This window comes from Loxodonta africana, chromosome X (genome assembly GCF_030014295.1).
Source record: "Loxodonta africana isolate mLoxAfr1 chromosome X, mLoxAfr1.hap2, whole genome shotgun sequence".
Classification (NCBI taxonomy): Eukaryota; Metazoa; Chordata; class Mammalia; order Proboscidea; family Elephantidae; genus Loxodonta; species Loxodonta africana.
The window spans coordinates 146,276,716-146,298,391 of record NC_087369.1 but is presented as its reverse complement, the minus strand read 5'-3'; the positions used below and the strand labels follow the sequence as shown (position 1 = coordinate 146,298,391).

General features: G+C 40.6%; 1 protein-coding gene across 7 annotated transcripts in view; it reads left to right on the top strand.

Moving 5' to 3' along the window:
- Positions 1-21,676, top strand: part of TENM1 (teneurin transmembrane protein 1) — a 618,409-nt gene that overhangs the window by 536,530 nt on the left and 60,203 nt on the right. For all 7 annotated transcript variants that reach the window (XM_010594654.3, XM_003414757.3, XM_003414758.4 and 4 more), the window contains one exon: positions 317-471. In XM_010594654.3, coding sequence (XP_010592956.1) covers positions 317-471 — 155 coding nt within the window. The remainder of the gene's footprint in view (positions 1-316; positions 472-21,676) is intronic.

The window sequence follows — 21,676 nt, the reverse complement described above, 5'->3', positions numbered from 1 at the left end:
AAAGAGGAATTTTTTTTTTCTGCTTGTGGGGGGTAAGCAGATATCAAGGAGGTGAAATGTAAAACTGAACAAAACAGAATTATTCATCCTGGCTTTATCTCTGTATGTTACTTTTTTTATTATTTCTTCTCAATAACAAAGAAATGAAAGTATGTCCAAGCAAACCTCTCCCATTACTGTCCTGTCTGTGCTGAGCTATATTGAATCCCTATGTCTTTAAAATACTTTTCCATTTGTATAACTTCTTTCAAAATATTGATATTAGTGCAAATGTGGCCCACTAGACTACTAATGCTCATTTGCTGTTTCCCAACAGGCATCACAGTTGATAGGCATGGATTCATCTACTTTGTGGATGGCACTATGATTCGGAAAATTGATGAGAATGCGATGATCACAACTGTAATCGGTTCAAACGGCCTGACTTCCACACAGCCACTGAGCTGTGACTCAGGAATGGACATCACTCAGGTAGGCACCACTGATTCTCAAGCATAATCGAAATTTGACATTATGGAAATGGATAACAATTTTCTCATACAGAAATTAGGTAGAAAGGAAGTCTGGTGTATCTGTTATAACACCAGATAGCAGAAGTTTCTCTTTACGTAAGTTATTTTTTTCCTACTTAAAAGAACTCAGTTGGGAGAAAATGGTAAACTAGGATGGGAGTAATGCAAGGTGGAACGTTGACACCACAATTAGAGTACTGCCTCCCAGATTTGAATCAATTAGAAACTAAGGCCAGTTTCATTAATTGAATATTTTCCAAGATAAGTGATTTTATTTTATTTTTTTAAATAAAAAAAGTAACTCAAATTTGGAAAAGTACTGATTACTAAAGGTCTTTAGAAAGCTTTTTTAATAAATACATAAACATAACTTGTTATTCATATGTATGTAAATCACTATTGCTAGTCTGTTTGAAATGTTTTCTCAAGTAAAAGCAGCATTCCCTCTGAGACCTGTTTTATATTTATTTAGAAAATAATTTTTTCCAGGGAAAATTCAGCATAGCTCTCATCTGAGTCCAAAATTCTGATTTTACCACAATTCTACAAAATCAGTATTGGACATAGAGAGAAATTATAGAACATGCAGCACAGTCCAGATCGCTGGGGATGCCTTACTTATTTGTCAGATACAAGAGGTTGGTGTGTAAAGTGAGGGGAATAGACTAGATAATGCTCAAAGGGACTTCAAGCTCTAACATTCCATGATTCTGTGACTCTGATGAAGTAGATTAATAGATAGTCTTTTCAAAGGAAGTAGAGTAGAGGTTGAGAGTTTTCAGGTTGGTTAGTGTATCAGAGAGAATGCTTTTGGCTGCAAGTAATAAAACACCTGTCTAAAAGTGGTTTAAACAATAAGATTTTATTATGTCACATATTGAGATGCTCAAAGATAGGCAAAGATCCCAGCAGGTTCCCCCTGTGTCACATTGGTCAGAGTTGAGTCACATGCCCAAGCCTTAGCCAATCACTGGCAAAGGGAAAATGAGGTTTCCACAATGGGTTCAGACCAGTCATAATTTACCCTCTGGAGCTGGGCCACCTTCCCTGAGCATATCACTTCCTGATTTTTGATTCAAAATTGGGGTTCTGTTAGCAAAGAATAAAAGGTTGCTCTTTGGTAGCCAACCAGCAGTATCCTCCACAGTTAAGATATTCGTGTTGTTATTGGTGATAGTTGCACAACATGACTGGTGTCACTAAATTGTACGTGTGAAAAATGTTGAATTGGAAAATATGTTAATTATATATTTTTGCAATTTAAAAAGCAAAAGATATTCCTATTGCTTCATTCTCCATACCACCTGAAACAGGATCGCTAGAAAAGTAAAGTGAATACATGACCCAGACACCTTGCTTTAGTCATTAGCACTAATATTTCCTCCTACGTCCACTGTCTATGCACACACATCTCTATAAAACACTAAAAATTTGCCCGTTTGGGGTTTCTTCTTCCCTCTCTGCCCCTGCCTCACCCCAGAAGCTCAGGAAACGGTCAAATATAGTCAACTACAAAAAAAAAAAAAATGGGAAACTGGAAGGCCATTCTTAATATTTGAATGGATCAGGTTATCAAGTCCTAGAGCAGCATAACTTTCCATGATGCAAAATTCTGCAGAAGGCAGGAAAAAAGAATATTATTTATGGCAATAAGGAAGGGTGTGAATGTGTTTATATGGGGGAGGGGGGAGAAAGAGGATGCATGCATATGATTCACTTGTGGGATATTTTTAACTTAAAATAGAACATTTAGTATTGCAATCAGTCAACTCTAAACAACTTATCTGTTTCTGTGTGGAAAAGTTATGCTGAAATGAGAATTTTTTACCTCAGTAGAGCAAACATATGATCCTCACCACCATGAAAAGGGTTCTTTTGCGCATGGCATTGTCAAGCCATGATGGGTTTTGTTATTAGCTGCCTAGGAGTTGGCCCCTGACTCATGGGACCCCATGTACAATAGAAAGAATCAATGTGATCCATATGGTTTTCATTGGCTGTTTTTCAGAAGTATATCACCACGCCTTTCTTCCTAGTCTGTTTTAGTCTGGAAACTCCACTGAAACCTGTTCAGCATCATAGAAACACACAAGCCTCCATGATAGGTGGTAGCTGTGCATGAGGGGCTTTGGCTGGGAGTCAAACCCAGGTCTCCTGGATGCAAGGCGAGAGTTTTACCACTGAACAGCCATTGCTACCTCATCCCTTTCACGTGGGGATGCACAGTGCAGCCCACTAAAAAGGAGCCCTGGTAACCAAGACATAGAATCACATTTTCACTGTGGCATTTCATTCTAAGTCTCAGTTTCCCTGTAACGCCCCTTCCCTTTTCCTTACACAACTTCACCTTTAGAAACACAGTTGGTTTCTTTGAAGAGTAGGGTAGGAAACAGTTAGGGGTGTTAGAAACCCACAGGACTGACTGGGAAAGAAAGCAGGTTTCATGTCCAAATTATTTGACAGCCGTCTCCACTGCTGTCCACTATTTCCTGGTCTGTGCTTGAGGTCCTTCAAAGAGTAACTAGAATTTTCAGCTCAGGCTGGTGTAGAAGAATGACTCCACACTGATCTCTATCTTAGTGTCCAGGTGGTAACCCCACACACACTTTATTGGGGGCCTGCTTCTCATGACCACATTCCCCCAATTTAGAATTACTTCTCCTGGTCCAAATCCCATCCCTTACCTTCTTCACACCTCACACACCTCCATGGGGACCTTGCCTGGTGATTCTAGTCCTCACTATTGTCTTATTCCCTTACTGAGATTTACTATCAACACCCCTAATATGGAATACGTAATTTGTTCTATGTTGGCCAACTGCATCCAACTGATCTCCCAGGGTAGATTCTATGTTCTTTGAACATGCATAGTAAGTGCTCAGCAGGCACAGTTAACATGTATACCCCTACCAAGAGGAAACTATAATTTGTGCATAGAATACATGACGGAAAGTGGTAAGATAAAGCCAAAGAGCTAAGTAGAGGCCAGATGGTAAAGGACCTTATAAGCATGATAGAGTTTCAGTTTCATTCAGTGGACAATAGGGAGGCATTAATAGTATTAAACAGGAAAATGCGTTTTTTTAAATAGTATTAACCATGGAAATGGATTTTTTTTAAGATCAGTCTGGCTGTAGTATGAAGACTTAATGGAGAGAAACACTGCACTTAGGCAGTTGAAGTAATACAGGTATGACAGGGATAAAACATGATAATATATAAATGATCGACATGTTTTCCGGAGACTTGGGTACAAGTTAAATTGCTTTCCAATGCTCTTGTGGACATTCAGCTGATATTTCTTTGAGATACAACTCTGTGATGAGACTGGCCATGAAGCTACCCAGCTCTATGAATGTTACATACATAGGCAAGCAATGATAATGGCTGAACCTAAAGTATCAGCACTACAGATTAAGAAAGGTAGACAGATTACTGAAATATTGGAGGTAAAATAAAGAACTTGTTCACTGACTCAATTTCAGAACTAAGAAAGTATGTGGATTGTGGTGCCATTCACTGAGCTAATGAATACAAGTGGAAGAGAAATAGGTTTGGGTGATTGTGGGATGATGGCTGTAGAACACACTGAGCTTGAGGTGCTTGTGTGGCATCCAGGTAAAGATATCTGGCAGGCAATTGGATATAGGTCTAGTGCTCAAGGTCTAATATGATGATTAGATTTGGGATTATCAACATACACACGGTAATGGCAAATAGTAGAGTGGATGAGATCTCCCAGGGAGGGTTGCTGTTGTTTTTGCTAGGTACTGTTGAGTCGGTTCTGACTCATAGCGACCCTATGCACAACAGAACGAAACACTGCCCGATCCTGAGCCATCCTAGCAATTCTTGTTATGCTTCAGCTCATTGTTGCAGCCACTGTGTCAGTCCACCTCATTAAGGGTCTTCCTCTTTTCCGCTGACCCTGTACTCTGCCAGGCATGATGTCCTTCTCCAGGGACTGATCCATCCTGACAACATGTCCAAAGTAAGTAAGATGCAGTCTCGCCATCCTTGCCTCTAAGGAGCATTCTGGTTGTACTTCTTCTAAGACAGATTTGTTCGTTCTTTTGGCAGTCTGTGGTCTACTCAATATTCTTTGCCAACACCACAATTCAAAGGCGTCAACTCTTCTTCGGTCTTCCTTATTCATTCTCCAGCTTTCACATGCATATGATGCAATTGGAAATACCATGGCTTGGGTCAGGCGCACCTTAGTCTTCAGGGTGATGTCTTTGCTCTTCAACACTTTGAAGAGGTGCTTTGTAGCAGATTTGCCCAATGCAATGCGTCTTTTGATTTCTTGACTGCTGCTTCCATGGCTGTTGATTGTGGATCCAAGTAAAATGAAATCCTTGATGACTTCAATCTTTTCTCTGTTATCATGATGTTGCTCATTGGTCCAGTTGTGAGGATTTTTGTTTTCTTTATGTTGAGGTGCAATCCATACTGAAGGCTGTGGTCTTTGATCTTCATTAGTAAGTGCTTCAAGTCCTCTTCACTTTCAGCAAGCAAGGTTGTGTCATCTGCATAATGCAGGTTGTTAACGAGTTTTCCTCCAATGCTGATGCCCTGTTCTTCTTCATATACCCCAGCTTCTCGTATTATTTGCTCAGCATACAGATTGAATAGGTATGGTGAAAAATACAACCCTGATGCACACCTTTCCTGACTTTAAACCATGCAGTATCCCCTTGTTCTGTCCAAACAACTGCCTCTTGATCTATGTAAAGGCTTCTCATGAACACAATTAAGTGTTCTGGAATTCCCATTCTTTACAACATTATCCATAATTTGTTATGATCCACACAGTCAAATGCCTTTGGTAAGTCAATAAAACACAGGTAAACACCCTTCTGGTGTTCTCGGGTTTCATCCAGGATCCATGTGACATCAGCAATGATATCCCTGGTTCCACGTCCTCTTCTGAAACCAGCCTGAATTTCTGGCAGTTCCATGTTGATATACTGGTGCAGCTGTTTTTGAATGATTTTCAGCAAAATTTTGCTTGCGTGTGATATTAATGATATTGTTCTATAATTTCCACATTCGATTGGATCACCTTTCTTGGGAATAGGCATAAATATGAATCTCTTCCAGTCAGTTGGCCAGGAAGCTGTCTTCCATATTTCTTGGCATAGATGAGTGAGCACCTCCAGTGCTGCATCTGTTTGTTGAAACATCTCAATTGATATTCCATCAATTCCTGGAGCTTTGTTTTTTGCCAATGCCTTCAGAACAGCTTGGACTTCTTCTTTCAGTACCATCGGTTCCTGATCATATGCCACCTCTTGAAACGGTTGAACATCGACTAATTCTTTTTGGTATACTGACTTTGTGTATTGTTTCCATCTTCTTTTGATGCTTCCTGCGTCGTTTAATATTTTCCCCATAGGATCCTTCACTGTTGCAACTCAGGGCTTGAAGTTCTTCTTCATTTCTTTCAGCTTGAGAAACGCCGAGCATGTTCTTCCCTTTTGGTTTTCCATCTCCAGCTCTTTGCACAAAAAGAAAAGAAGGCTTAAGACCAAACTCTGAGGAAACCAATTCAAGAGAAGGCTAAGGAATGGGATCCCACAAAGGAGACTGAGACGTGATCTAGCAAGTAGGAAGAAAACTCAGAAGGTGTGTAGCCAAAAAAAAAGCTAAGACTAACAAGCTTTTCAAGAAGAAGGGAATGGCTAAAAGTATCAAATGCTGCTTAGAGGTCACGGAAAATAAGGTGTTTTTCCGGAAGCCATTTGATTTTTCAGCATTAGTGACTCTGACAAGAGTGCTTTGGTAGATGCTAATTAATGGAAGCTGAATTGCAGTGGTAGAGTGGGAGGTGAGGAAATGAAGAAAGTGAAAATAGAACACTCTTTTGAAATGTTTGGCTGTGATGGGAAGATTTTGGCATTGGAGCAAATCAGCTTCCAGATGTGGGCAAATTAGCACCCAGGTGTGGCACAGGTGTGCAAAAGTTAGAGAACACTGAATAAAATCAGAAGGGTGACTGGGTGGAGCAGTTAGTGGGAGGAAGCCTGTGCACAGCACAGCTTACCTATGCTCAGTCCCTCTGGCCACAGCTTCCCTTGTCTGTTTAGACAACTGTGGCAGATTGGGAACCTATATTTCCTCTGACTGTACTTAAGAACATGGGCTGTCGTCACCTAGAGAGAAGAAAGCTGAGTGGGGAGCTTCATAACACTCTCAAGAGCAAAGCCCCAGTTGTTTATTGTAGTATTTACAGTGATGCAGCTGAGCTTACATAGTGCTCAGTTTCATATTTCAGTAAATCAAAATATATTGCTGAATGAGGGCAAAGACAAATGTCTAAATAAGAGTACCAGTTAATGCTGACAGGAAGAGACAGGAGGGAAAATAGAGGCGTGTGCTGCAGCACGGAGTTTTGAATCAGACCTTGGGAAGAGCTTACTGATTCTAAGACTATGTGGCAGTATCGTATATTACCAAAAGATCTTGTAGAGTTCCCACCGTTTGAAACTTTTAAAGCAAATGGTGGATAGCAATAATCTAGCGGTGCTTGAAATACAGGCCTTTCTGTAGTTAAAAGGATAAACCAACTGTTTTCTCAAGGCCCCTTCCAACTCCATGAAGCTTTCTTTACAGAAGTATATATAAACCAAATTCCTAAAATTCCTTGTTATGTCTCTTGCATTTCAAAACCAAAAGGTCTTCAACAAAGAAAGGCCCTATCTTAACCTGGCTCTCTAGAGGAGAAAAACCAGGGAGATATATGTGTATAGAGAGAGAGAGATTACTTCAAGGAAATGGCTCACACAATTGTGGGATCTGGCAAGTCCCAAATCCATAGGTCAAGCAACAGGCTGGAGACTTCTGCTGGCTCACAGGATTGTGGGGGCTTGTGAATCCAAAGTCTGCAGGTCAAGCGGCAGGCTGGAGACAATTGTAGGCTTACGTCCCAGGAACCAGAGGTCAGGCAACAAGAAGAGTGCAGGGTCAAGAGAGAGGGCTTTCCCAGGATATGTATTTGTATACTTGAGGTCACATCCCCAAGGAAACTCCCCTTTCAAACTGACTGGCGGATCACATCATGGAAAGTGATTACATTATATTGCATTATGGAAGAGCAACGAGTCCACTGTCTGCCAAACCACACAGCCTAGCCAAGTTGAAACATAACATTAGCCGTGACAGGCCCATACATTTTAGCATAGCACCTATGAATGTTAGGAAGTGATACAACAGAGAACAGCCCTCTTTCTCCTCCTTGCCTATTTCTGCACTTTTCTGAGGGCCCAGGAAGAATCATTCCTCAATAGCCTGCCCTAATCTTCAGCAGATATTGATGTCTTACAGTAACTGTAATGGAGAAAGTGAAAATAGAACACTCTTTTGAGATGTTTGGCTGTGACTGGGAGGTTTTGGCATTGAAACAAATAAGCTCCCAGGTGTGTACAAATTAGCACCCAGGTGTGGCGCAGGTGCACAAAAGTTAGAGAACACTGAATGAAATCAGATTGGTGACTGTTACCACTTATTAAGAGCTTACTATGTGCCAGGAACTGTGCCAAGCATCTTATTCACACTGTTCCATTTTTGTCTCCACATCCCAACCGCCTTTGAGAGGTAAATATTATCCCCGCACACAGAGGAGAAAACTGGTGGTCAGAAGGATTATGTATTGTGCTATGACCGTAAAATTAGTAAGTAATACAGCCAAGATTCGAACACAAGCTCTCTGACTCCAAGTGTCCATTTTTCCAATGTCCACGTTTTCAAAGACAATTGAAGATGACCAAATATCACTGTATTTAGCTAGGTGACAAATGTCATTTGGTTGAGGAATATGCTGTTTATTCACAGAGTATGTGTTTAGTGGCACTTAGGAAATAGTTTAATAAAATCTAATCATCTCAAGAAAAGAAATTTGCTTTGATAATAAAATCAGCCATTTGTTCAAAATCAATATCTTTTTCTGATTTACTGAAATGTGAAACTGAACTCTTGGTATAAACTCTGAAGCATAACTGCCCTTTGTAAGCACTGCTATAAACAACCAGGCCTCTCACTTCAAGAGATGAGTTGATTATGAAGAGATTGGGCTCTTTATTTCCGTTGCTGCTTTTGAATCACCCTGCGCTGGTAACTCCCATCTCGGGCCTGACTGGAATGGAATTGGAACTTACACTATGTCTCTTAGTGCAAGAGCAAATTCGAGAGCTGGATTTACTCTTGTGAGCTAGCCTAATGCTCTTCCAAAAATCAGCCCAATATCAGAGATACAAGCAACATGGACCTTTTATATGCACACAGAATCCTGTTGACCCACTGCCTTCAAGGTACTCACTTTGAGGTATTTGTCTAGTTGTTGTTAGCTACCATGGAGTTGGCCCCCAGCCTCATGGCAACCCTATGCACAACAGAATGAAATGCTGCCAGGTCCTGCTCTATCCCCGTGACTGGTTGCTGATGCCGATCAGACTGTTGTGATCCATAGGGTTTTCATTGGCTGATTTTCGGAAGTAAATCACCAGACCTTTTTTCCTAGTCTGTCTTTGTCTGAAAGCTACACTGAAACCTGTTCAGTATCACAGCAACACACAAGCCTCCACTGATAAATGAGCATGTGGGCATTGGCTGGGAATCAAACCCAGGTCTCCCGCATGGAAGGCAGGAATCCTACCACTGAACCACCACTACTCCCAATTGTCTAGTGTGAGAAAAAGTCTCTTTTTTTCTAGAGTATCTGATATATAGCCTGTGCTCCATAAATGCTTGTTGGATGATCTGCATACTACCCACTTGTTCCTAATAGTATCCATTTTTCAGATGGGTTTAACAGAGGGAGGGGGCATTGTCCATGGTTATGAAGGAAAGAAGGTAACCAGTTCTTTGGCTGCATGCATTTAATCTATTGAGCTAGTTACTGGGAGTCCTATTCCTCTCCCCAGTTATTTGATGCTTCACTCCCCTCCAGGATATTCTCACCATGTAGTAACTGTCCAACCTCTACTCAAATGCCTCTTATGGTAGGAAATACACTATGTCTTCCAGGCAGCTCATTCCATCTTTGAATGTCTCTGACTGATGGAAAGCTCTTCTGTGATCCCTTTCACTTTTTTGTCTTCCCTAAAGTTTTACCATCCGGTCTTAATACAACTCTTCAGGCCATGTGCTATAAATTTCTTTTCTGTGAAATAAATATACCATGAACCAAGCACTGTACGAGGTCCTTCATATGTGTTATCTTATTTAATCCTCATAACAATCCTTCAGGATATGTTTTATTTCCCCTTATTTTTAATAAATGTGAGAAGAAAGGTTTAGAGGGGTTGAATAACTTGGTCAAGGTCACATAGCTAATAAGTGGCAGAGTTGGAATTTGAACCTGGTCAACCTGATGCCAAAGTCCACATTCATTTCACCAAACTACTGTATCAAACTAGCTCCTCTATATGATAGCCCTCTCGATGTTTAAAAACAACTCCCTCATGCCTCCAAAGTTGCATCCCTAATGCATTTACTATACCTCACTTGGCATGGTTTTGAGTTCCTTCACCATTCTTATCACTCTTCTTTGAACAAGATTCCATTTATCTATACTTTTTTAACATGTAGCTTCCAGAAATGAATAAAATAACCCAGGTATGCTCTCACTAACTTTGAGGTTAGAATGGGGACTATCACTACATATTCTTTGCTTCTGTTCATTTTGCCTGGTGATTTTCAAAAGGACTTTAGTCACAAAAGGTTTACTTCAAACAAAATGAGTTCCGATTTATAAAACAGATGCAAACAGCAGGTTCAAACAAGAGGTGATGTCCCAGAACCTTGCCTGTTCAAGCTGGCTCCCACCCAGTGGTAGCTCCCGGCCATGGAGATCCCCAAGGCACTTTTGCAAAATACTAGGGAAGTAGGGAACACAGATTAAGAAACCACTGTTAAAGCTGAATTGGGTTTTTCACTACATCACACTTTGGACATATGATGTGATTACAGAGAACTAAACATTCACATGTCTCTTAATACCCATCACCTCATCTTGTACTTGCCCAGTTGGTAACTCCCACTGTAGTGCAGGATCTTACCTGAGTTTCAATTCCATCTCATTAGATTCAGTCCATTTATTTAGATTCTTCTGCTATTATCCAATATCTTCACTCTCCTTCCCAGCCTTGTGTCACCTATGGATTTGATAAGTGCCTTCTATGTCTTCATCCATGATAAAATTGATCGATAGATAGGCCAAGACAAAATTGTGGCACCAGTACACTAGTTATCTATTAGATTATGAACCCATCTGTTTGAACTATCACCTAGCCTAGTGTTTTTTCAACTGTGAGTTGTGATTCATAGTGGATGAGGAAATCAATATAATGGCCTATGATCAAGTTGTTTTTTTAAAAATGAAATAGAAGAGAGAAATTCATAATGCGTCATGTGTAGTAAGTATTGTTTCATGTAACTTTTATTTAAATTCTATGTACTGGATAATGTTGTAAAATACAATTCTTAGCGAGGATCACAGTCAAAACAAGTCCGAAAGCCAATATCCTCACCTATATGTCCCCCAACTTATCCACAAAGGTATCATGAGAGACCTTACCAGGCTGGTAACTCTGTTTAGAAGGAAATTAAGAATAACTTTACTTAATTTGTTTCCAGTCATAATTCCATAAACACCACTTCCTCATCTAAGAACTAAGAATCAGCTGTTTAATAACACATTTGAGGATCTTTCTGGAATCAGCATCAAATTCCCTCAGTGCAGTTTGCGAGCACTCCTTCTGAACATAAAACATAACAGAATTATGTTTTTACCCATCTCTAATCTTTTTTTTTAATCTTCCAGCACATCTACTGTCCACTATTTCTCAATAATCAGAAAAAAAAATGATTCTAAAATCTTATTTGCAAATTCTCTAAGAAGAGATTTTTGCTAGCCAGGAAACTTGAAGTCCTGTTAAAAAAGTTAGGGTTTCTTTTTTTTTTTTTCTGTTGTTGTTTTGTTTTGCCTTTTTTTTTTTTTTTTCATAATCCCTCACCCATCTCTGGCTTTCGTAACTTTAAATCAGTGTTCTTTGTGGTCATCCTCCTTAACAGAGAAAATAAAACCTTCTACTCCCTCATCCATCAGTGTTATCCACCACCTGCACCAAACAACAGACCCCTGCCTTCCTTAGTTGTCTTCCTGCTCGCTACAGAACTGAAAAAACCATTTTCTGTTGCCCTTAGAATTTTTTGCAAGCTTCAGCTAAACTAACCACAACTGGATAGAAGGGAAAGCATAAAGCCTCCTCTTTAGAAATCTACATGTCAATTCAACTGTATACAAGTGGATTCAGCATTTTCTGTTGTTTTCAAAAATATATATAATAACATCTAGGCATGAAAAGTTATAGCAATCTAGGGAGGAAAATAAAGAAAAGAAATAGCAGTTTTAGAACAGAAAAGCACCTTTTTTCCCTTTTTTAAACCCTTGCCTAATGTCTCTCCCTCTCTCCCCTGCCAACCCTTTCATGTCTACAGAATGTCCTCCATCCCCCTTGAGTGATACAGATGATATTGAAACTCAAGTTCTTCAGGGGTACTTGCCTTTCTTTGTGCACTTCCATCACTCTCCCATGTGCACTGCGAAAGAGAACAGAATTAGATCTTTCGAATGAAGGCCATTATAAGTGAAATTCCCTGCGGGGACAGACTTCTGAATTTTGTGAAGCTCTGTAGGGAATCAAGAAAATCTGAATTATAATAAGTGTACTTGAATAAAGGGATCTCCCAGGGGGAAAAAAAAAAGAAAGTTTATTTTAAAAGTTCTTGCCACCAGAGATGAAAATCTCACCATCTCCACCCCCACCATCACTTCCTCCCAATGCTTCAATGACTATGGAACATGTCAAAGCAAAGAAAGGCCTGTGGCCACACTCCAGAAAATTCGGACAGGCGGATATGTGGTAGAAGGAGTGAGTTGCAAGAAAACAACAAGTTAGGGATGATGAAAAGCAAGTTATCTCGAATATCTGGAAACCCCTGTCGGGGGCCAACAGTACCAATGGACAGCAGGCACAGCTATGTGGGAGAAAAGGAGAGGTCACTAAAGGAATAACAAAAGAGTAAGGTGTGGAAAGAGGCTTGAACAGGAGACTAATGAGGCCGAGAAATCATAGAATGGAACTTAAAAAAATATTCGCTAACCCTTGTGCCACCCATTTCCTCTACCCAATTAGGTCATGATGAGTTTAGCCAACTGAATCAACCACTTGCATAATTACTATCAATGAACGGATCAGATGGCATTAAAACACATACCAACCAAGCCTCCAATGGCTTTTCCCTTTTTCTTTCACTCTTCTCATACCTAGACCACATCAATAGTGCAGCAATCTAACTGCTTAGCAATTGGTTATTGTATCAGTCCAAACATGTTGTTGTTGTTGTTAGCTGCCCTTGAGTCGATTCCAACTCATGGTGGCCCCATATGTGTCAGAGTAGAACTTCTCCACAGGGTTTTCAAGGCAGATCTCTAGGCCTGTCTTTCAAGGTGCCTCTAAGTGAGTTTGAACTGAGCACATTTACAAACAAGATCACCAGTATTTCAAGGCATGTGGCCTAGCTCACCCTCACATTTTATTGAACAGAGTCTCCTACCTGAACAAGTCTTCTCACTCTTGGTTCTGCTAGATAAGGGGAGAGCCTTATGTGATAGTTGTGGGAAGGTGTGCTGTGGAAGGGAAAAGGAAGCCCAGTGTTTGCTGCTGTTTTTATTTTTTACAAGATAACAAATGCAAGTATAAGTGGCTTTGATTGGAGGGCGATGTCATCTCACCTTAAAACTGAAAGTGAAATACACAGCGACACCCTTTCTGCGATGGCCAGGCTGTTGATTGTTGCACGTTATTTGGTCCAGGAAATTAGATTAGATTAGGTTTTTGTGTGCTCAGAATCAGCTTTGGCATACTTAAAGGTTTATGATTTGTAGTGAAAGGTGTGTGCCCTCCCCATTGTGTCACTTCTAGTGACATTAAGGCAGATATCTGTCCTCCAAGCTTTTTACCCCCATCAGTCAGCACATGTCTTTGGACAGCAGTATAGCAACATCCAGTGAGCTCTTGATAAGAAATTTGTGTAAAAATCAAGTATTGAAACAAGGAAGGATTTAACATGTTAGTTAGCTGAAAATATCAAAACAGAGTAGTACAATCCCTTCCTCACAGTAAAGCTTGACTGTCCTGGCCATGGGCATTCTGTGTGTGTGGCTACGGGGCCCAGGTCTGCTGGCTTTGCCCTCACACTTGCAGAGCTAAGTGCACAGTGACCTTCATTGTCAGCTTGCCTTCACTCAACGCCCCTGTCCATTTCTTTGTCCTTCATGTAGGTTGGGAAACCCTGGTGGCTTAATAGTTAAGAGCTATGGCTGCTAACTAAAAGGTTGGCAGTTTGAATCCACCAGGCACTCCTTGGAAACCCTATGGGCGAGTTCTTCTCTGTCCTACAGGGTCGCTATGAGTCAGAATCAACTCGATGGCAACGGACATGGAGGTTGATGGTCTCTTCTTAAACAATAGGACCATTTTGAGTGCACTTGTTTTAGAATGTACTGGACATATCTGACTAAATAAAATGCTCTGTTGATTTAGGACTCTAGGAAAGAATTTAGAAGCCTCTCTAAAAAGCTTTCTAAAGGAAACAGAGCTGGGATTCTGAATATTCGCAGTGTGGAATTCCTGCCCCTTTCTTATTAGTGTGAACAAAAGATTCTGTCATGTCTGAAATGTGTTTTCTTCAGCGATTCCCCAGTGCAAAATATGGAACAAAAAATATTTGTACTTATCTCAGTTGATTTGGTAACTTTTAGATGTTACCACTGACCTGAGTAATGTTCAATGTAGTAAAAAATTCCTTCCAGTATATAGTTTCCTTGGCCTTATGTTTCAAAGGTTAAACTTTCCATGTTTAAGAATTAAGTATGAGTTTAGGAAGTTCTTGTCCAGGCCCTCTTGGATCATTATTGTTGGCAAAATTCTGCATTACTTGCTAATCAGGATTCATACTAATCCAACGTGTAATGATTCAAAGAAATAGAGCATAAAACAAACACAGCAGCCAAAACCACTGTCAGTCTCTGCTTTAATTGGCCACCGTGGAAAACAGTTAGCCCAGTGACTGTTCAATCAAAAGAGAGACATTTATTTTAATTACGGTCAGTCTGTTTGAAAACCTTCTGTGGGAAGGAGGTGGTTGTCTCCACCACTCGTTCCGGTTTGCAGCCTGGTAGGCAGAGGTTTTCCTTTCTGCAATCTTCATGTTGTTGTTGCTAACTCCTATAGCCAGATAGCTGTTGTGTTTTAAAATATAGATGAGCAAGGCTGAAATTGTAAATACTTGGTAAAACTAAGCATTTGTTCTTGAATAGGAAGATTTTAAAGGTATAATGAAATGACCTTTTATATGAGTTTGCACTGCCAACTTTTCCGTAAGCACCCTAAATCAGAATGTTCCTCGCTGTGCATTTGAGCCGCATGCACTGAGTTCATCCACATCAGCCACAGCCAGTCCCTCCTGCTGGTCCAAAGCTTCGTACTAGAAATGTAGAAATGAGAGTGGGGAAGTGCTAGTTCCTCCAAGGTAAAGAGGGAGCTCAGTCTACATCAACCAGGGTATGACGGCACTGCTAACTTAACCCACACTCTTCTCAATTCTGTTCAGTATGTCAGTAACCTTAAATGTGAAGCTATTTAAATTAGAAAGTGAGCAAACTTCCTAGAAGAGATGTTTGTAAGCCTGGGACAATTATTCTTTAGGGGTTCTAGTTTCCCACAAGTCAGTTCTGACTCATAGTGACCCCTTGTGTGTCAACATAGAACTGTGTCCCCATAGGATTTTCAGTGGCCGTGATCTTTCAAAAAGTGGATCACTGGGCCTTTCTTCCAAGGCACCTGTGGATGGTCTTGAGCCGTCAACCTTTCAGTTAGCAGCTGAGGGCGTTAACTGTTTACACCACCCAAGGACTTCTTCAGGAATACAAGGGCATATCTTACCACAGTTTTCTGGAAAATTGGCTAATTTACCCATTTCCCTTTGACTAAAGTAACATGTACTAGAAGCAAGAACATAGACAATCCTGGCTCCAAGTCTGGATTCCGCCATTTATTCTCAGGCAAGTTACTTAAAGTTTCTGAGCCTTGGTTTCCTAATCAGTAAAATGGGATAGAAACACTAACTGTGTCCTAGGACTGTCGTGATCATTAAACAAGGAAACACATAAGAGAGAACTTTGTGTTTTGAAAGGCGCTTTCAACTCTAAATTGTCACTTTGATCAGAACTGAAGAGAGAGGCCATAGCACATTCCACATAACCTTGACTTTGATGTGTTCATGTACACCAGTTGGGTGGGTGGCATGCATAAGGAAGGTGGCAGAAACCCCCATCAACATAGCAATCAAATTATGCTGTCACAGAGCATAAGATGGCAGTTAGAGGTGTTCAGACTCTGGTTTGACAGCGTCACCAAATACTATGTTTTTTTTAAGAGTCCCTGGAGGCTGTCCACATCACACACCTGTAAATGAGTGATCTGTTACAGTTTATGGCTGAAAATTACATAATAATGCTAAGTAAACACTACTTTTACCTGCCATGTCTGTAGTTTAGAAAATGAACATGTCTGCCTGAATCATTTATTCTGCTCTCCTCTGAAAGATGGCAATATAGAAAAAAAAAATCTCTTCCACCTACTTCTTGACCCAAAAGAGGGTTCTCTGTAATTTCAGATTCAGCACTACCCTTGGAAAACAGACATGAGAATTTTAGAGCTGGTTAATTATTCCTCCTTATGAAGGCTAATTGAATAAATGACCTAATTGTTGATTAAGTAGCCTCTCTTTTTTTAATGTGAAAGCACTTGGAAAAGTATGAAGTGCTTTACAGATATCAGGCATGATATAAGATGTTAATTGGCATCTTCAGGTAATGTTTTCTGTTGATTCATCATAGACTTGCTAAAATGGGAGAACACAAGAACAAAATAAGTCTGCAAGGTGGTTATTTGGATTTTGTAATATCTGTGCTCTAATTTAAATGCATTCCTGGGTAATGTTCTTTATTGCTCCTTCGGCCCAAACATACTCTCCTGGCTCTGTCAAATGCAGGAAAACACCTTCTGGAACTGCAAAAGAGAACCAAGCCTTTCTATAATCCTTTAATACAGGGTGCAAGAGACAAAATCAGGACTCTCCTTCCTAGTTATACCAATATGAAAAGGCAGTAAAGCAGAGTGGTTGGGAACACAAATTGCCTGGGTTTGAATTCAGGCACCACCACTTGCTAGATGTGTGCCCTTGGGAAAAAATGTTTATCTGTAAATGGGGACAATAATGTTACCCTCCTCATGGGGTAGTTGTGAGGATTCAATTGTATATACATATGTCCTGGTGGTGCTAACAGTTAAGTGCTCAACTGCCAACTGAAAGGTTGACAGTTCGAACCCACCCAGTGCCTGCATAAGAGAAAGACCTGGCAATCTTCTGTGAAGATTACAGCCAAGAAAACTCTATGCGGCAGCTCTACTCTGTCTCATGGGGCCACTATGAGTTGGAATCGACTCAACGGCACCTAACAACAACAAATATATTTAGCAGAGTGCCTGGCTTATAAGTGCTGAATGAATTATTATTATTATAACTTGCATTCATAAAACAGAGGACCAAACTGATAATTTACAGAACCATGAGAAAAATGACCAAGGGGAAGTTCGGAACTCCTATAGAAATTATGAAATCTTCCCTTCTGTCCTTTGCAGACAGGTGTACTTTTTGCAGAGAGCCACGTATGTGTAGGAGAGTTTGATGGGCTGTAGCAAGCATATGCACCAGAGACTGGTCTTAACCTGCTGCGACGTTCACAGAATGCTTTGTCTGCCTAATGCTGATGTGGAAAAAAAGCTCTGTCAAAATCACTGAATCATTGAATGGCACCCCAAATCCTTCGTTTCCTTTCTACTTCCAAGAAGTGTGATACTAACTATGGGCCTAAGGCTGGTAGTGTGAGCTTTGTACGTATGTGAATTTGACCTGTACAGATTTCAGATCATCTTCCATCTTTTTGAAATCAAGATGTAAAAGAGTAGCTCCTTCAGTAGATGGCCCGCAGCCATCCCAGGTGGGCCGATTTCACAAAAAATTAAATATTAGAGTAGATAAGAAAGAAAACAGAGTTGTTTATCTAGGTCAATATAAAGAATACGACTCTCCCAAGGCAAAACAAAGAGGCTCCCAGCTAAGTGAGAAACCAGAAGGGAAGAAGTTATAAAAATGATGTATCATAAGCAGAAAGCAGTGTTCTAGGATGTTTGAAGCAAGTTTAGTCTCTGAATTGCTTTGGCTGTCCACAGATTATTCTATTTTTAAGAAGCTATTCAGGTTCCAAGCATATCTATCAGTTTAAGAAAATTCTATGGGGCAGTTCTACTCTGTTCTGTATGGTTGCTATGAGTCGGAATCAACTTGACAGCAACGGGTTTGGTTTTTTTAGTTAATATATAGAAAAAGAGTTCCCTGAGTGGTGCAAATAATTAAGTGCTTGGCTGCTAACAGAAAGGTTGGAGGCTCAAGTCCACCCAGAGACGCCTCGGAAGAAACACCTGGTGCTCTGCTTCTGAACAATCAGCCGTTGGAAACACTATGGAAGCCAGTTCTGCTCTGGCACCTATGAGGTTGCCATGGGTCGGAATTGACTCAACAGGAACTGGTTTTTGGTTTAACGTATAAAAATCCAAACTTAACAAAATGCTAAGGTGTGAGAAGCATTGCAATAAAGTTTTCCACAGAGTTCCTTTAAATATAAGCTTCCTTCTCCAACTTCATTTCAAATTCTTTTGTCCTTAACTGCCCTTTTCAGACCTGCACCTCTTGGGTAAAAATTATAATTGGGGTATAATCACCTGTTACGAGAGCTATTTGCATTGCTCCCTCCAAAGTGACAGTTCGGGTTGTTTATATAAGAAGCAGAAAACAGCAGGCCAACATCTTCACCAGCATATCCAAATTCTGCTGAAATGTCTGCACACAAGCAAATAGCCAGAGTTGTCAGGGGCCTTAAAATAAAAGTCAAGGACTGTGCTCAACGCTATATCGAAAACATAATTTATCACATAAATAAAACTCCCTCAGCAGTGTCCTCTTTCCACACAAAGGAAAATGGCACGTTAGCTCTTATTAAAACTATTAAGCACCAGAGGAAAAGCATCTTCAGAGTTCAGGGAGAGTCACAAGATGCAAGGCTTGCAAACTACTTTTGAACCACAGAGTCTTCCACACATTTTGCTCGGCAGGCACCATGACCTGAGAGGAACCTGAAGCTCTCTAAGATACAGAAGTATCTGTTTGGTAATTCAGTGGTTAGCGTCTAGTGTTTATAAGGCTGACATCTTTGGGTAAGTTCCAACGTAAGCCAGTTGGTCTCTCCATACTTCAGCATATACCTTTAACGTAGCCCCACTGTCTCTTAATTATGGGAGGGAAAAGTGCCTGAATCAGTGCCAACCCATCATTATCAAATGGAAAGACAGCTCAGAAAGAAAGTTCTGCTGGCTATGGTCAGGAGGTGTTATGTTTTCATGCTAAAGATAGTGTATTTGGAAAAGTGAACTCAGGGACATATAAAACATACCAACAGGCTCCACCTATTGAGAGGTGTTTATCTTGAGATACAGAAGAAGAGCAGATGTGTATTTGGTCCACCTCAGAATACACTTTCAACTCTAAATCAAGAAGAGAATTCTGCAGGAGCAATCCCAATATCCTCAAAAGTCACAAGAATGAGATGTTTCTAGAGAATAATGACATAACATGGCAGCTCCAGAGCATCAGAAAAGCGCTGGTTAGAGTCAATCACAACCAACTTCACAGAGTCCAAGCATGGTGGATTTACTTTATATGAATACTTTCTGGACATGGCAACTTCGGTACCTATATACTCAGAAAGTGCCCAGGCCAATAGATACCTAGGGGATCCTGTTGACTCATAAGTTTTCTAGGGCCAAGATAGTCCCCGCTGGTTCTTATTCACCTTTACTAGTTTTCTGTTATCACTGACCTCCGATAGTGTATAGTCCTTCCTCTAGCCTTGTATATGGGTTCATACTATAAATATCCGTCAAGGTCCAGTCAGAAAGCAGAAACTATACCAACAGATATTTTAACAGAGAGAAGGTAATATAGGGAATGAATTGCACAGTTGATAAAGGGCTGAAAGAAAAAAAAAATCCCAGATAATATCTGCAGGAAGTAGCCACCACCTCTAGGGCTAGGGAAACAAAAGATTCTCGAACATGTGGGACTGTCAAGAACAAAGGATTGTCACAAACAACAGGTTGTCAGAATGTAGAAGCTTGGGTGATTTGCTCCTTAGAGGCGGGACCTAGTCCTCTGAGAAGAGAATGCCAGCAGCTGCCCCTGGTATGTCTGAAGGAGCATGATGAGACGGATTCTTAGAGAATAAAAGGAAGCTGGAAAGTGTAGCCAGCCACTGCTGCCATGATGAAGGGTTACTGCTATGGCAGAACAGAAAGCAAACAGGAAAGGAGCAGAGCAAGTCCTTACTCCTTCCTCTAGCCTCCCAAACTCTCTTTATTTCCCATATTTCCAGGACCTAGCAGAAATCCAGCTGGCAAAAGAGAAATGTCCTTTGCAGAGCCTCAGCCCCAGCATCAAAAAGTGATGTATTTAAAGGGGTGAGTTTGGAGATGAGAGACAATAGCTTAATAACTAGAACACTGCAATGAGGTGTTAGGTTTCTATGTCATTGTTGCTGCTGGAATCACTCAGTGGACTGTTTGCCACAGAGGATTTCATCATTACTGCATCAGCAAGATGCTGTTTTTGGGAGACCTCAACCAGAGCTGCTCAATGTATTTGGGAGAGTGATTTTGGCTCCACTCTTGTTGAAGCTCGCTCGGGTACTCAATATTCATCATCATTTTTTGCTTTTGTTCAGGCTCAGGTATATAGCCTGCACGCTTCCTAAAATGATTCTGTACACAAAGTGAGTGGTCAGGTGGCCAGTCTCTAGAGTTCTGAAAGCGTGAGGCCTAAGCTGGGCCATCTGTTGAGTGTGTGCTGTTTTGTATTACACACAGGGAAGTGGTGGGCAGAACCCGGAAGCACACTGGAGGCCTAATGAAAATCCAACCAGTTAAATCTTCCCTCTGAATGTTCATTAGGCCATCTGCTCTTATTAGTGTCCTTATCATTTGGAAACATTACAGAGTTAAGATGAGAAAGACAATCTGTGGAGTTCTAGTCTAACTGGAAATGAACTTTGGAGCAGAGCAATCATGAGTCATGATGTTTTTCTTCCCATTCAAAGCCCTGCCCACTTCTGTCTTAACATCTCCATGGTGAAATTTTTAATAGTGTCTTCCTGAAATATTATACCAGGAAGAAGGATTAGCAGTAGCTACAGCAATGAAAACATCATCTCCGAGTGGCTGATCAATGAAATCAGACCATTTCATAAAAGCCGTGCAGTCATACTTCTGGCCTATAAATTGCTTTAGGAGCCAAAGGGAATTGGAGGCCGGGTCTATCCTGTTGAGCCAATACTATAATATTAATGACCTGGGATAGACAAGTTGCTGCAACTTCTCAGCAGGAAGAAACTCTGCAGAATGACTCCAGGGGCTTCTTCATAAGTCCCTGGCTCCTACATAGACAAAGCCTTGGTTCTCCGGGGAACAAGAGCCCCACCTCTTACCCACAGTGGTCCTGTCCTTACTCTGAATTCTCTTAGAATTTACGATCCCATCACCCTGCCTCATGTTTGGTTTCATGTTACCTTGGACTGTTCTCTAGTTGTCTCCCCTTGTGTATCCACATTCCCCACAGTGCTGGGTATACAGTAGGTATTTAATAAATACATGTAAAATTAAATTGAAAAAATACTCAAAAGGAAAAAGGTAAATCTTTCCCGTTCCTCTCTCCACCTCCAGAAGTGCTGAAGTGGTTAAGTTCTTTGGCTTGCATGATAAAACTCAAGATACAGAGAGATACAAATAGTAAATTGGCAAGTAACATCATGTACAATATGTTCTTCTCACAATAACAATCAAATTTACAAACAAATTAGCTGTGGAGTCTGAAGGACATTCTGTAGTTTTCACACTGGGCTTTCATCTCCTGCTGATAGATGACTTTGA